This window comes from Pempheris klunzingeri, chromosome 15 (assembly GCF_042242105.1).
Source record: "Pempheris klunzingeri isolate RE-2024b chromosome 15, fPemKlu1.hap1, whole genome shotgun sequence".
NCBI lineage: Eukaryota > Metazoa > Chordata > Actinopteri > Acropomatiformes > Pempheridae > Pempheris > Pempheris klunzingeri.
The window spans coordinates 4,019,347-4,034,019 of NC_092026.1; the positions used below are offsets into that span (position 1 = coordinate 4,019,347).

At 41.7% G+C, this 14,673-nt stretch overlaps 1 protein-coding gene across 1 annotated transcript; it reads left to right on the plus strand.

Moving 5' to 3' along the window:
- Nucleotides 1-5,061: 5,061 nt before the first annotated feature.
- Nucleotides 5,062-10,034, plus strand: rgs18 (regulator of G protein signaling 18). Its single transcript, XM_070845183.1, has 5 exons — nucleotides 5,062-5,293; nucleotides 5,681-5,785; nucleotides 5,991-6,052; nucleotides 6,563-6,729; nucleotides 8,141-10,034. Exons 1-5 carry the CDS (start codon nucleotides 5,172-5,174, stop codon nucleotides 8,393-8,395), a joined length of 711 nt encoding a protein of 236 aa, XP_070701284.1. The 5' UTR covers nucleotides 5,062-5,171; the 3' UTR covers nucleotides 8,396-10,034.
- Nucleotides 10,035-14,673: the final 4,639 nt, after the last annotated feature.

Genomic DNA, 14,673 nt, shown 5'->3' on the forward strand with positions numbered 1-14,673 from the left:
CCAAATAAAAGGAACAAGGGCCCATGTGAACAAACCCCAGGCCTCACATGCACTGCTTATGTGTCCGTTTAATTGGGCTCATGTTTGAGTCAAGATAGGCTCATTTATGCCCATAAGGTTACATATAATATGTTGTTTTTTGTTTTGCTTTCACAGTACAAGCAGCACAACCACCCAGTAGGAGTCATTAGTGCAACATCGCCATATGCACAAGTGCAAGCCTAGAAGCTGAGAAGCACCACAACTGGATATTGAACTTTGTTTGGTGGTGGGAAAATGTTGTCCTTCTGCAACATGCAGGCAACAACCATGATACTTGTCTGAGTCAACGGAGTCTCATCGCTGCAAGAAATCAATATTAAAGTACATCTGTGGTGGGAGTGGTGGAGAATTGCTAAGGAACTGAGGCTGATCTACAATTTAGATTTCCACTCCAGTTGACTGTGTGCCAACTCGTGTTCAGCTCACATGGTATCAAAGAAAAATCTCACTCATTGTTCGATTTTTCCATAAGAGGTCCACTTACTGTACTTCACCTCATCTGTGGCCCACACGGACATGTTTGCCTCAGACAGGACATACATTTTCATTCTGGATCTCATCACACTGAGGTCAGTCAGCTCACACAGAACACATCATTATGTGAATGTATGGTGAAAGTTGGACAGTGTTGGTGTTGGAGTCTAGGCTCTGACCTTGTCACTCCCCATGAGGAAACACAGCAGGGACCGGGTGAGGAAAATAACTTTCTGGACACTGGCAATGAGTGAAGCAGCGATCTCGTGTTGACGGCCTGGACAAGCTGACAGACAGAAACAGAAGTCCTTCTCAGTCTCCAACTCTGTGGTCAGACAAAAACTTTGATATTGGACTATTCTGCAAAAATTATTGATTCCAAGATTTTTTAAATCTCAATTTTGACAACATCTGGACGTCAGGGAAAGATCACGGTTGTGGCTACGGTATGGATAGTGTCAGGCAACTAAAAGATTGTGATTGATTAATAGAAGGAAAAATATTTCAAACTCTGGTCTCCTTCATGAAAGCCAGATGTGATACACAACAGTCAGAGATGTTTTTGAACGCATCGTAGACTGGGGCCCCTCCAAAAGCCTGCAGTCAGTGCCTAGCCCGCTTCTCACTTGATTTATTACCTCAATAAACACTTTCCGGATGAGATTATGGTCTCGGTCACTAGTTTCGAGTCTTCTTCAACAATGCATCATGTTCATTTAGTAAATATGGTTCCATTTAGAGTAAAATGGACCGTAGAGCAGGGGACTTCTGGCTCCAAAAAAACAAGATGGCGACGCTCATTAAGCCAAACTCGAAGCCTCAAAACAGCAGTTCACAAACCAATGGGTGACGTCATGGTGGCTATGTCCACTTATTATATATTCTGCTTATATAAATATACAGTCTATGATTGGCACTGAGCCCTGGCATCCATAATGAACATAACACCTAGTCACCCTGACCCTAACCACATCAAACCTTCCATTCTTATCATTTTACCAAAACATTTTTATCATTTTTAACAGGTTACAGTAGATAAACGCAGCCAGACCGTTTGGTCCATTCACTGCGCTTCTACCCATTCATGAGTGAATGGTGAAAGCCGGCACATTTTCTCAGATAAAACTTTTTCTTTCTTCTTCCTTTATTGAATCATTCAATGAATGAATGAGTGGATAACACACTTTTTACATCAAAAATGGGATGGAAGCTCATAATAACTCTAAGTCAGTGTCATTAAATAGAATGTCTAATATGGCAGATGATGAAAAGAAACAGAAGGAGTTCTTCAGTCTACCGTCCTGTTTTGACACGCTGTACCCCCGCGGGAAAGATCAAGGCCTTATCAATGCCCACCCTCGAGCACCCACATGTCTTTCTCTTCATCGCATTTGCAGTGTCCCATTTTTAGATGACAGCAGTCCCGCTGGGGCGTATTGTTCATGAGGCATTTGAATGCAGGGACACAAATGGAATATTGCAAATTCTGAAGAAATCTCAGACCGTAGCTTCTGTGTTTGCTGAAGGTTTGCTTCTGGTTTTCTGTCTGTCTGTGTCTCTGTGTGCTATCTGGCCGGTTCCACGGAGACTGTGATACTCTGACATGTTTTCAACTGGATGTTTTATTTTTATTTTTTTTTACTATGCCTTTAATGACAAAATGTGCAGACATACCGGGCAGACTGTGGGGCCAGATGTTTTTAGACAGGAAGTAACAACACCCCTCCTTCCCCCTTCACCTGCGTCAGCACTTCACAGTTTCAACTCCATCACTTCCCCTTTCACCAAAGAGCATGCAAAAACACACTTATAAAGATATATTTACATTTTATCACTGCAGATGTACAGTTTTACGATTAGTGATGCCATAATATGATAACGGCACAGGAAATGCTGGGCACACATTTGAAGTTGACCAATACTCACCAAGCAGAAGTCATGTAATTTCATATTAGTGTGGCTGCTGTTGCACAGATGACATTTATGTCTCAGTTCAGTGACCCTTCATACAAACTCTTTATCCCTGAGCTAAATTGCTTTCAGACAAACCTCTTCCCTGTTTCTCCTTCAGTCTGCAACAACAATATGTAATCTCATTGCATGGAGAGCCAACCACAAGGCCTGGAGCTGCTGAAACAGTTTCATAATTAAAACTGTGAATAGGAATATTATTATTATTTCAAAATGATCAAATAACACAATCCTAATCTTTTGCGCTCAGCTGGCGGGCGAACCTTCTTGGCTCTATGTGTATATTGATTTTGTTGGTTCTTTCATCTGGTATGTTGACAAGAGGCAAATACATACAGCAGAGCTAAATGACTGCTATTTAATTTGGTTCAGTGATTCAGCAGTCCAGTCTTTACCTGGAGGGAAAGGCTACTGCAGTCCCAGTTTATGGGCCCACTGGGCTGTGGCTGCATACATGCATCTGCAGTACAGAATCTGTGTCTTTTAATCGAGGGCTCTTGTTTTCAATAGGATAGAGAAAGGCTTTGATGGAGCCTTAAGCTATATGGGGGTATGACGAATGAAGAGCATCCAAACCAACTTTATTGGCGAAGTGTGTGTGGTATATACAAGGGATTTGACTTTTGCTCTCATTGTCAGTTCCAACAGAAACAGACGTACAGCTATACAAGGACAGCAAAGCTAAACAAGTGAACATAAAGCTGTTATGTACCAGCTAATGGAGGCTGCTAGCCAGCAACCTACATACTAACCCTGTGCTGTGAGTGTGTGACACCTCGAAACTTTCAGGAACTAAATTCTTTCCGTAATTTTCCCCCAGACCCTTCTCTCCTTTCCCCTTGTCTACGCAGTGAACTCATTCTATCACTGAGATATTTTCACTCAGGTTGAAACATTTGCTACTCTAGTGGACATGTGCTCACCTCAGTTCCTCAGCCCTACTGTACTGTATTAATTGCACTGAAACAGATTTACAGCATTGTTATCTTGATTCTCAGTGAACGTGCAGTGAGATCTACAAGTTTCCACACTACACTTGTGAAAGTTGCACACAAAGGACCCATGTTAACCTCAGTGAGCACCGAGAAAACAGCTTCATGGTGTCAAACTCTGCGCGTGCAGCACTCTGCGGAGAGAAGCTCAAACATCCAAGTGATGTAACAAGGAGCAAAACACATCGCTGAGTTATGGGGGACATTAAGGATCAGGTTATCTTTAAATTATGTTTGCCCTCGTCCTGCCGACTGGGGGGCGCCTGCAGAGTTAAGAGGAATACCTGTTGTCATATCTCGCAGGTGCTTTATTCTATCATTCCAATTTTTCATGACTTTTCTGGTCCATTTGTTCCCAATGACTTCAGAACATTGCTTTACGTATGGCTCTGATTTAATTAGCGCTTTTTAATACATACAGATGTAGTGCAAAAAGTGCCCAAATGTCAAAATGCACCCAATTCCATCTATGCAGTTTAAGACAGAGGAACTGTTTATAGAATTAATGTTTGCCATGGGTCCTACTTTTCAGTATTGCACACTGGAGGGGGGTTGAAGCGCTCTGTCAGACACACTTTTCCCAATCCTAAAGATTATATATTTTCATTATGCAAATGAACTGTAACTTTCCTATAGCAATAATGTTTTGAGAAGAAACGAGTCAGCATTCTGCAACATGATGGTTATCTCTTACAGTAGTTTGGGGTCCCCAGGGTTCTTGTACTGTATGTTAGATATATAGGATGAGGGTTAAACTACGACTTATGGTGGAGCTGCTGCTTTCTCTTCTAGCACTTTATTAATTTTCTTTTTAATTTGTTGTCAAAACTAAATAAACATTATCCAGGTGTTCTCCTGCTGTCTTTAAAGATAATGTCAGTCTCCCTCTAACAGAGACATCACATTTGTCTCCATCTACCCCCCAGAATGCACCTATTCCCTGTTGCTTTTCACTGTGTCACTGTGAGTTTGTCTTTCTCCATTAAGGCTCTGATGTTCTGGAAAGAGCAAAGCCCAGACTGTGCGCAGACACATTTTATTATTCATTACATTTCATTCTTTCCATCTCTGCAGTGTCTGGCCTTGCTGGTGGAATCACACAATACCACTGCTCTCTCTCCTAATGCCCAGGATCTCACTGCTCTCTCTGATAATGCCCAGGATGTCACACTTAGAAAAAGACATTTGTGAACACGATATGAGTCATACAACAATGGCAACCATATAATTCTATTCAGCAACAAATGTACAAACACAGCACAATCAAAAGTTCTGACAAGCTAGTTTTTATACTAACTGTGTTATTAGGTCATATTTGCGTCTGCTCAGGGAGTCAGAACAGTCTAATAATGTGTCCCAATGACAAAGACAAGATTTCAACTTCAGCAAAAACAAACAACCAAAAAAAAGCCCTAAAATATGAATGAGCGTAATCTGCTTTTTTAAAAAAAAAAAAAAAAAAGTTCTTAGTAAACAGTTGACAGGATGTTGAACCCAAGGGGGTTTCTGTACCACTGATGGAGCTGTTAGCAGTAAGCGGTTGCACTGTTACAGGAAGAGCGAAAGGTATGGGAAATGAAATGCGAGCAGGGTTTATAAAAGTTGAGGTGGTTCATCGAGTGATGGGTTAAATGTTTTTCAGAGAGCTATTTGTGGCCTGCCGCCTCGCACGCCAGTTACAGACAGAACAGCATGGAGACACTTCTTTTTCTATTTCCTCAATTCAACTACATGGCCCCAAAGGAGGAAGCATATTTCAAAATGCTTGGTCCAGAAGACTTGCAGGCACCAAAAATGAAGGGCGATACTAGCAGGTTGGTGTGTGAACCTTTGCTATTTTCCTCTCTTTGCTTGATTTGGGAATGAGTCATTTCATATTGTGCCGTAGTAAATGCCAGAAATCTGAGTGGTGCATCTTTTATCACGAGAAAAGAGAAGTCCTATTTTACTCAAGAGCGGCATAACACTATTACAAAAGAGATTTGATGGGACCTTGTCTGAGTGTGATTGAAAGCCACCACCAGCTGAGACTGTGAGGCTCTGCTGCCTCTCTGCTAAAACACATGTGCCACAAAGATGTTATGCAGTCTATAGCGTGCCGTGGAAATGTGTCTGTGAGGAGTCCATCTCTGATAAGTTGCTGATTTGGTGAACAGTGCCACACTTTGTGTAACTTGGTGTATTTTCTTCTCTGTTTGCAGGCAGAAAGACAAAGACAGGAAGAGCCGACTAAGTCTTTTTCTCACCAAGTCGGGCTCTCATGAAAACGTCAGTCCCCATAAAAAGACAGATGCGACACCCAGCAAGTGAGGCAAAATCCATTAATTTCATATACAGGCAATGTTGTTTTTGACAAGTATTATTCATTATTAACCTCAGTTTCCAGCACCCTACATGGCTCATTGCACACTTTTAGAAACATGCCACCTTGATGTCTCAGGAGAATCCAAAACATTTTTTGCTGCATCATTAGGGAAGAGCTGACCACGTCTCTGATTTTTTTTTTTGCAGCATCTCACCAGAGGCTGCTTTGCAATGGAGCGACTCCTTTGAAGAACTGCTGAAGCACTCAGGTCAGTTTAATGCCCCAAACTTCTTAAAAAATGTGTCGGATTGCTGTCCAAAACAGTTTCTTCTGCTGTCAAACAATTTGCTCCATTTGAATTGTAAACTGTTGAGGATTGCTAGAGGCAATAAATAGTTAATGGAGAGAGCAGTGAGAGTTTCACTACATCTTTTAATGTTTGTTAGCACAGATAGAAATACAGAAACTGTGCAACTTCCTCATAATCACAGACGTTGCGTTTTAGAGCAGTGAAACACTGTAAAACACTGTATGTGCTCATTTGAGAATGGTTAACATAGTCAGCAGCATATAATACCAGTGTCAAAGTTCATTTCATTTCTTAAATGTTTGTGTATCTTTAATTGTTCGTTCCGTAGGGCCATTTTACTGACTGTGTGAAGACGATTTCATGCCTCCTTAATGTCCCGCTACAATTAAATCTGAGCATCATTTACCCAACAGGCATTAAGTACTGAATACTGACTTTGTTGTCCATGTCTCCATCTCTGTACATCAGATGGGGTGGAAACGTTCTCTCAGTTCCTCAAGACAGAGTTCAGCGAGGAAAACATTGAGTTCTGGTTGGCCTGCGAAGAGTACAAGAACATTGATTCTGAGACGAAGCTGCTGTCCAAAGCCAAATGCATTCATGCAGTTTTTATTGAGTCGGACGCCCCTAAAGAGGTATGGCATGGCATGTTTATTCGTCATAAACTGAGTGCTTTTAATGCTGCATAATAAGTGGAGCTGCACAGGCTCAAACAACACGTGCAGTTCAGCATTTTCTTTGGCTTATTTGTCACTGAGGGCTGTAGGAGGTTTCAAATATTTACGCCACAACAGTGGTCTGATTCTAAAGAACTGCATAGTCATGAGCCTGCAGCAGGTTGACCTTTGTGAACAGTCGTTAGGAGCAGCGGCTCGCTGAGGTCACACATCTAGTGCATGCACCGCTGCAAAGCAGGTCGGGTTATTTCTGTAGGAGACACTAGTGGTTACAAAGGTTTCCATTCCCTTTGTGAGGATGATGCGACCACCATCCGATATGCTTTCAGAGCCTGCAGACAATCTGACTGTTGAGACTTCAGTGTCTGGTTTGAGGTTTTGCCATCCCACTGCAGAAGTGGAGAGAGCATCACCCACACACTTTCAGTCTGAGACGAACGCACGCGTAAATATAAATCTATGTGTAACTATGAACAGGCAGTATGTGTTAATATGAAACATGTTGCTGATACATGAAAGCGTGTTCAAGCTGGAGTTATTTGCAGGGAGATTAAATGTAAATGAGTGTGACCTTTGATATAGATGATGGGAGATTTTCATACGCATGAATATTTTGAGGGCCGTGTTAGTGGTGATCATTTTTGTTGCTGTGTGAGAAGCTTCGCCGCTGAAAAAAAAAAAAATGTTTAAAAGCAATTCTCAGCCTCCCATAACTATAACCAATCAGTGTTTTTAAACAAACAACTCATTCACGATAATAGGAGACAGAAAATTAACATCCATATCTGTGATGATATCCAGGGAACCGATGTGAGTCAGTAATTGCCTGTATGAGCTTTACACTTGAAATTAGCTTCAATTGACTTGGTGCCAAAAGCAGAGAATTTCTCCTTATTAACTTTCAGTCTTTTATCTCTATCAAATCCAAGAACTCCACATTGATTCTGTTTTCCTTGTGCCAAAAGATTTTCTAAAACAGTTGGCTGTCAAGAGATCAAGTACCCAGTCTGAAATGGGCTTCTTGTGTGCATCTCATGGGTTTATTTCCTCCAGTTTCCAAGTGGCTCTACTTTACGCTGCTCTCACTGTGGATGTTGGGGTTTCCCCTCTCTACTCATCACTGTTTGATGTATTCTCTGTTGGCAACAGATCTACCACTGCACACCCTATAAGTGTTTATTAATGTGTTGATGTGAACTTCAAACGTAAAATACAGGCACCAAAACCCCCAAATAATGCATTCAGATCTATAAAAAACTGTGTGCACCATTATATTTTAGTATAGGTTTAATGTTTGCAGCTGACATGCAACGTCAGTAACTGTTGGTTTGCACGGTTTTTCATTTTGTCCTACTTTCATTTCACACAGGTCAACATTGACTACAACACCAAGCTTGCCATCCAGAAGAACATAGGACAGCCCACTAAGAGCTGTTTTGAAGCAGCCCAGATGAAAGTCTACAGCCTGATGAAAAAGGACTCCTACCCCAGGTTTCTCCAATCTGACATTTATCTGCGTCTCACCAGGAGGAAAGGCCCGGGGGCCACCATGTTTCGCAGAAGGTCACGATCCTGTGTGTTCAACGAGAGAGGCGAGGCCACGACTGAACCTTCGGCCTGGTAACACGTTGTAACGTTGCAGGCCCAGCAGCTCACTCTGTGAAACGGATTATTATATAAGATAATTGTTGAAATTGTGTTATTTTTCTGTAACCACATGGGTCACAGCAGACTATCTGATTTAGCAGTACAGAAGAATAGATTTTTAGACAGTTCTTGCTTGCTGAGCAAACTTACGATGGGAGGATTCATACCACTGTCACGTGTGTACAGTAAATATATAGTCATAGCCAGTCGATTATCTCAGCCATGAAGACTGGAAACAGAGGGAACCAGCCGATGATGACAAAAATCCACCTACCAGCACCTCTAAAAATCACCATTTAACACGTTATATCGTTTGTGTTTAAAAAATAAATGGTAAAAAGAACAAGTTGTGCTGCTAAGGGGGGTTGGAGCCAGACTGTTTCTTGGAACAGTAACTTCCTGGAGTCTTTATTTTTTTAAACAACCTCACAGAAATGACAGCAGGACGTTTAGCTGGCTGTTTCCCTCTGTTTCCAGTTGTTATGCTATGCTAAGCTAAGTGGCTGCCAGTGGTGGCTTTACAGTGTCGGTGTCTTGTGGGACACTCTGAGAGACCGTTGTAGTGTTGGTATTCCCAATGGCCTCACTTTTCCTGCGGCCATGTTACATTACCCGGCTGCTAGCTAGCAAATAATGAATAATGTTGCCAAGCAGCGGTGTTATTACAACATGACCACTCGAATGCTAACCATAATGTATTCTTGACTTCCCATGCCGTAACCACAAGCTCACAACTTCCATTTTAAGGCAGCATTGGTCTACCATGCTGACATGATAGCGGCCTCCGTCTTCTCATCTCACTCTCAACAAGCGTGAGTGTTTCCCAAAGCGTCGAACTATTCTTTTAAGCACTATACTACACGGCTGAATAACAGCTGACCCCGTTAACCATTCAGCTATAAGAACAAATTGAAAAAGGTGATGAGGCCGCTGTGTCAGAACCATGTGGTTAACTGAAAATAATGAACACCCAGAATACTTTGCAGCACTTGAGGAACAGTCTATCCATTCTCTTTCTAAGAGGCACTGCACTGCTTGTGGACTGAACCTGAACTTTTTATTTTCTCAAATCTTGCAAAACTTGAATGACAATGGGACGGTTGGGGACAGAATCTCAGCTGAAGCGCCTCTGTGCTACTGACAGTATCCAGCCAGCCGTACAGGCAGCGAGGCCACTCTCCTCGCTCCAGACACATTACGCTTCAACTGCTTTGTCTTCCAATCCAGCAATAGCACCTCATACAGCGTTAGTACAGTTGATATGGCGTACGAGCTAATCTGACCATATCTCATTAAAACGGATCCATGATTTTATGCCTTGTGCTGTCCAACCTCGTCCAGACTAAGTTGCGGTGAAATCTTGCAGCCTTGTTCACTGCAGAGCACTATGTATATCTTCCATTTTTGTGATTGATTAAAATTTTCTCACACAGAATACGCATGCATCTTATTTGAATACTAATATTAAGTTAAATTAATTGTGATTGCTGTTCTTCAGTTTGCTACATCTAATATAATTAATGTATAACTATGATCATATGTGTTGCCTTGCTGCTGTAAAATGTACATACTATTTTATGTGGAGTAACTCAAATAAACACTTTCTTATAAAAGCAGTTTTAATGAGGCCTTTCTTGTCATTAATTAGTTTGAATGACCACATCTAAATGTGACAAATGGAGCCATAATGTGTGCATATTGTACTAGTGGGTAAAATTGTGATCCATGTGTAGCTCCCTATTCCAAATCACTGAAAAATTAATGGACCTTATCAACTCCCACCACTACAGCACAGAATTATTCATGGTACTGTATATGTATGCACAAGCTATACTTCTTACAAAGACAAATATGTATTAATTCAAAACTGTCAGAGATACCACTGAATTCGCCCACAAACTCCTGACTGTGTGTGCAGAAAAGATATAAGTGTCGACATACATGTGCGCAGCATAAAGCTGTACACACAAACATGCACACGGCGCTGGTTTAGCTCATTAACACAGATGTCAGGGTTTCTAGTAGCCTTCAGAGGGATAAAGTCCATCTCATCCTGAGTAACTATCATTTTACAAAAACCTGCGTGGAATACCTCACAGTTCACATTAATTATGCATCCATCTAGACGGCAGCAGCATCCGTATACTGCAGGTCTTGCCGTCTTCTCACACAAATAGTCTGAGAAGGGAGGGAAAACGTAATGATGTGTTAACAAAGGTAGGAGCTCAGCTGGCCTGCCAAATTCATCACAGCTTAAGATTAGTTGCCTGCTAAGAATTTGCTGGCAGATTTCTTCTTTCTTTCCCATTGGTATTTAAATTTGTGACTCAGTCTGCACTAAAAGCTTCTGAAATCATCCACAAGTTAAAGATGTATTGTAGAACCTCTGGAGTGAAACAAAAGAGAAAGAAAGCAGTTTGCCTGGAGATATGAGGCTTGTAAAACAAGATGAATACCAGTCTGAGAGGAGCTTCAAACAAAAAGATTTATTGTAAGGTGCCTAATAGTGGAGTTTTACACAGAAGTCCTCTGTCCAAGCCAAAGTCTGTCCGTAGTTTTGCACCCTTGGGCTCTGGTATCCAAACTTTTACACCACGCGCTCCCATTTCAAGAACCAATTTGTCCCATTTCATAAGCTTTTATCTAACTCTACGTGAGCCAAATGTAGTAATAGATTTGCTGACTCCCAGGCTCAGATATTGAGTTGTGAAATTTTCCCCTTAGAAATCCGTTTGCACTGGACGCTGTTGGCCTGCAATGATATTGACAGACCTAAATAAATTTCAGTGCAACCGCAAAAGGTTCAGTCTCAGTGTGAGACTTTGTGCCCTCAATTCTAAACACCGTCTTCAGCGGAAGTGTTGGGCGCATACTCAGGGGCACAGTTTTATGTGGTGGTGGGGGGTTTTTGTGTGTGTGTGTGTGTGTGTGTGTGTGTGTGTGTGTGTGTGTGTGTGTGTGTGTGTGTGTGTGTGTGTGTGTGTGTGTGTGTGTGTGTGTGTGTGTGTGTGTGTGTGTGTGTGGGAGGGGAAACAGTTGACTTCCCTCAAGTCTAAAAGTGGTGTTCATCTGCAAAGGGGTGGCAGGTTTCTGGAGGCAGACACTATCTCTGGGGGCTGAGGGGTAAATATTATCAAAACCAATTCTGTCAGGAGTCTGACTGTATGTCAGTGGACCTGCAGACACATGCTGAAAAAGATCACAATTATTATCATATTCCCCCCCCATATGCCACAAACAATCACTGCTGCATATACCTTTGAAGTCATTGTGTTTCTTGGTGGTTTGTTAAGAGATGATATAAAATGCTGCAAATGTTTTTCCAAGGTTGAGTAGATTCTGGATGTAGAGTTCTTTATTTCCTTCTTTACTATCCTTGTTTATGTGGCTTGATGTATTATTCAAGGGCCATCAGATATTGGACCATTTTACTGCTGAAAGAGTGAAACTAGTTTAAAAAGAAAAGGAAAAAGAAAGGAAGGTCACTTCAGGATCCTATTTTCACGATAAAAGCCAAGAGAAAGACTCTAAACTCTTACTGAAATACTTTTAGGGGGTTGAGATCTGATTTAATAGGTTTTCATGTGCAGCTGACACCAACCCCCATCCTGCAGGCTTGAGCAGCTTCAGGAGACGGGTCAAAAAAAACTATTCATGAAAAAGCAAGCAGGAGCAACAGTGAAGGGAAAACACACACATTCAATGCTGTCAGTTATGGAGGAAGGTGGACACTTAATGTAGTTGTTTAGTGGAGATGGGGGGCCTGGAGAGGACTAGAGTGCCACCCTGTGTACTGCAGGAAAAACTGCAGCTTGGTTTGAGCCCACAGTGGAAGTGCATTGCTGGATCTCCAGCGAGAAACAGCACATTTCACTGTAGATGTGAGTGTGGTCCTTGGATGATAAAGCTCATCGGTCAGTGTAAGCTTTGATTTAAGAACACAAAATCCTAAATCGCTTCGTTAAGATAGTCAAACACTCCTCAGTAAAGTTCTCTTATCTTTCATGGTAGGGCCCTTTTTGAAAAACAAATTCCTCGACCTGGTGCATCTACACACATGCAAATAAGGGCAGCCTGGGTGTTTTCCATCATCTGCTGTGATTTACATTCTTGGTTTGTTTGGGTTCATCTCGTTTCCACCAGTGCTCAGGACAATCAGGAGAGGTTAAAATGTCCTGGATATACGTATAATGATACGTCTATTACGATTCACTGAGTAACATGACCTGAACTGAACCAGCAGAGAACAGTCCTCCACATAAGCTCGTGATCACATTACTGTGTAATGCTATCTCTGCCGTCAGAAATGTGCTTCTTCTGTTTTAAAACTTGTTATCAGAAGCGGAAACAGAATGCAAATGCTCTTGTAAACATTAGGAAAAGTGGAAAAGTAAAGCGTGCTGCACATTCTGCTTTATCTCAGTATTCTAGTAAAGACTAGAACCATTTAAATCAAGCATCCACTGATGGGAGTTACATACATATTACATATTAAACATGTGAATGCTGTGAGTGTCACTCTGAAGGTCAATCGGTCCACCATTTTGGTCCAGACTGAAATATCTCAGCAACTGTTGGATTAATTACCAATGACTTTGGTGACCCCTGATATTTGGAATGGAACAATGGATTGCCATGAAATTTTGTACAGATGTTCATGGTCCCTCTGATGCTTTCTGTAGCACCACTAAGAGGTCCAAAGTTTTCATGTAAGCTGAGAAATATCTGAATATCTGCTGGATGGATTCCCAAAAAAATCATGGTTCCAGGATGATTTATCCTACAGGTTTAGGTGTTCCTCTGACCCCCGTAGCGCCACCATGAGGTTGACAATCATCATTTTCAGTGAAATGTCTCAAGAGTTACTGAAAATTTGGTGCAGACATTCATGTTCCCCTCAGGATGAATCGTAATAACCGTGGTGATCCCATAACATTTCTCCATCACATCATCATGAGGTGTTGAGCAACACGTTTCCGATGAAATACCCGCAAAACTAATGATGCTGCTCCACTGCCTCTGCTGTACTTTGTGTTTAGTGCTTCTTACCCGATGTTAGCGTGCTCGCACACGTGTCTACAATGGAGAACATGGGGACTTCATGGATGCTAAACATCCGTGAGCATGTTCACATGCGAGTGTGAGTGTGCTTGGAGCCAAATTCATGTCACACTTGTAAGTAGCATTCAGGCCAGCATCCAGGATGTGATTACCACTGGGAAACTACAGCGCAGAAAATCACTCACATGGGCACCTCACATCAGCTGAACTGCGTTATTCAACCCATATTTATTGGATACAGTTTATATAGTCAATATACAGAATTTTTAACCTTGACTCAGCTATTTTTGTAATCATAAGACTTCCTGCGGTGTATAATATAGTGAAATCTTGTTATGAAGTCTTTCCCATGTATCTCATATGATATGAACACAGCAAAAGCCTCACAGAACCGATGGTTTATTCATGTTCACATGAGCAGTGGTGATATTCCAAGACTTTTGGTTTTCTGTATTCACTGACTGATCTATGAACATGCAGAAATCCAAATCACAGCTTTTGTGTTTTAAGAGTCAGTGATCACCTTCATCATCTGAGGCTGTCGTATGAGGCTTTTTGATAAATCAGTGCTTGTTTATTCTTTTTTGCCACAAATGAATGAGGAACGCTGCAGATATGCAAATGGCAGGATGACAAGCTTTTCCATTATAGCAAATTTGTTTTTGGCTATTTGTTTGTGGTCGGGATCTCTCCTGGTGCTTCCTGACCATTGCTCATTAATTCTCCCTGACCATAGCTCATTCAATCTTATTCTGAATTTGACGTGTAGTCCTCTACCACAGCAGGACATTATGCTCCCGCAGGATTTTACTGAGAGATGGACAAATCAAGTATTCAGTAGTCTGACGTGTGCTAGGTTAAATAGCCGTATTTCTTTTGCTTGGTCTTCAGTGAAATAAACCATCTGTCATCCCCATATTGTCACATTCACGTTAATGGCGATCACTGTTTTCAGACAACAGTTGTGGTGAGCTTGAATCACAGCCACGCTTTCTTCTCCTTGAGGTGCGACGGTCATGGAAGGGAGGCCTGTCTCTCCCAACAACAACACTTTGCATACAGATTTCCATATATTCCACTGATGTTGGGTGGGGGTCATTTAGATTTGTTCAGTCACTTGACTCCCTCATTCCAAAAGAATCACAACCCCATCTTCAGTCTGGCAGGATCTTATCTCTGTCTCCCTTCGTAGAG

What these genes read in the sequence shown, in the direction of transcription:
- rgs18 (XM_070845183.1), top strand. Translation starts at nt 5,172, where the DNA reads ATGGAGACACTTCTTTTTCTATTTCCTCAATTCAACTACATGGCCCCA. An exon ending in ATGAAGGGCGATACTAGCAG is followed by an intron (nt 5,294 to 5,680) that starts GTTGGTGTGTGA and finishes CTCTGTTTGCAG; the next exon opens with GCAGAAAGACAAAGACAGGA. An exon ending in AGTCGGACGCCCCTAAAGAG is followed by an intron (nt 6,730 to 8,140) that starts GTATGGCATGGC and finishes CATTTCACACAG; the next exon opens with GTCAACATTGACTACAACAC.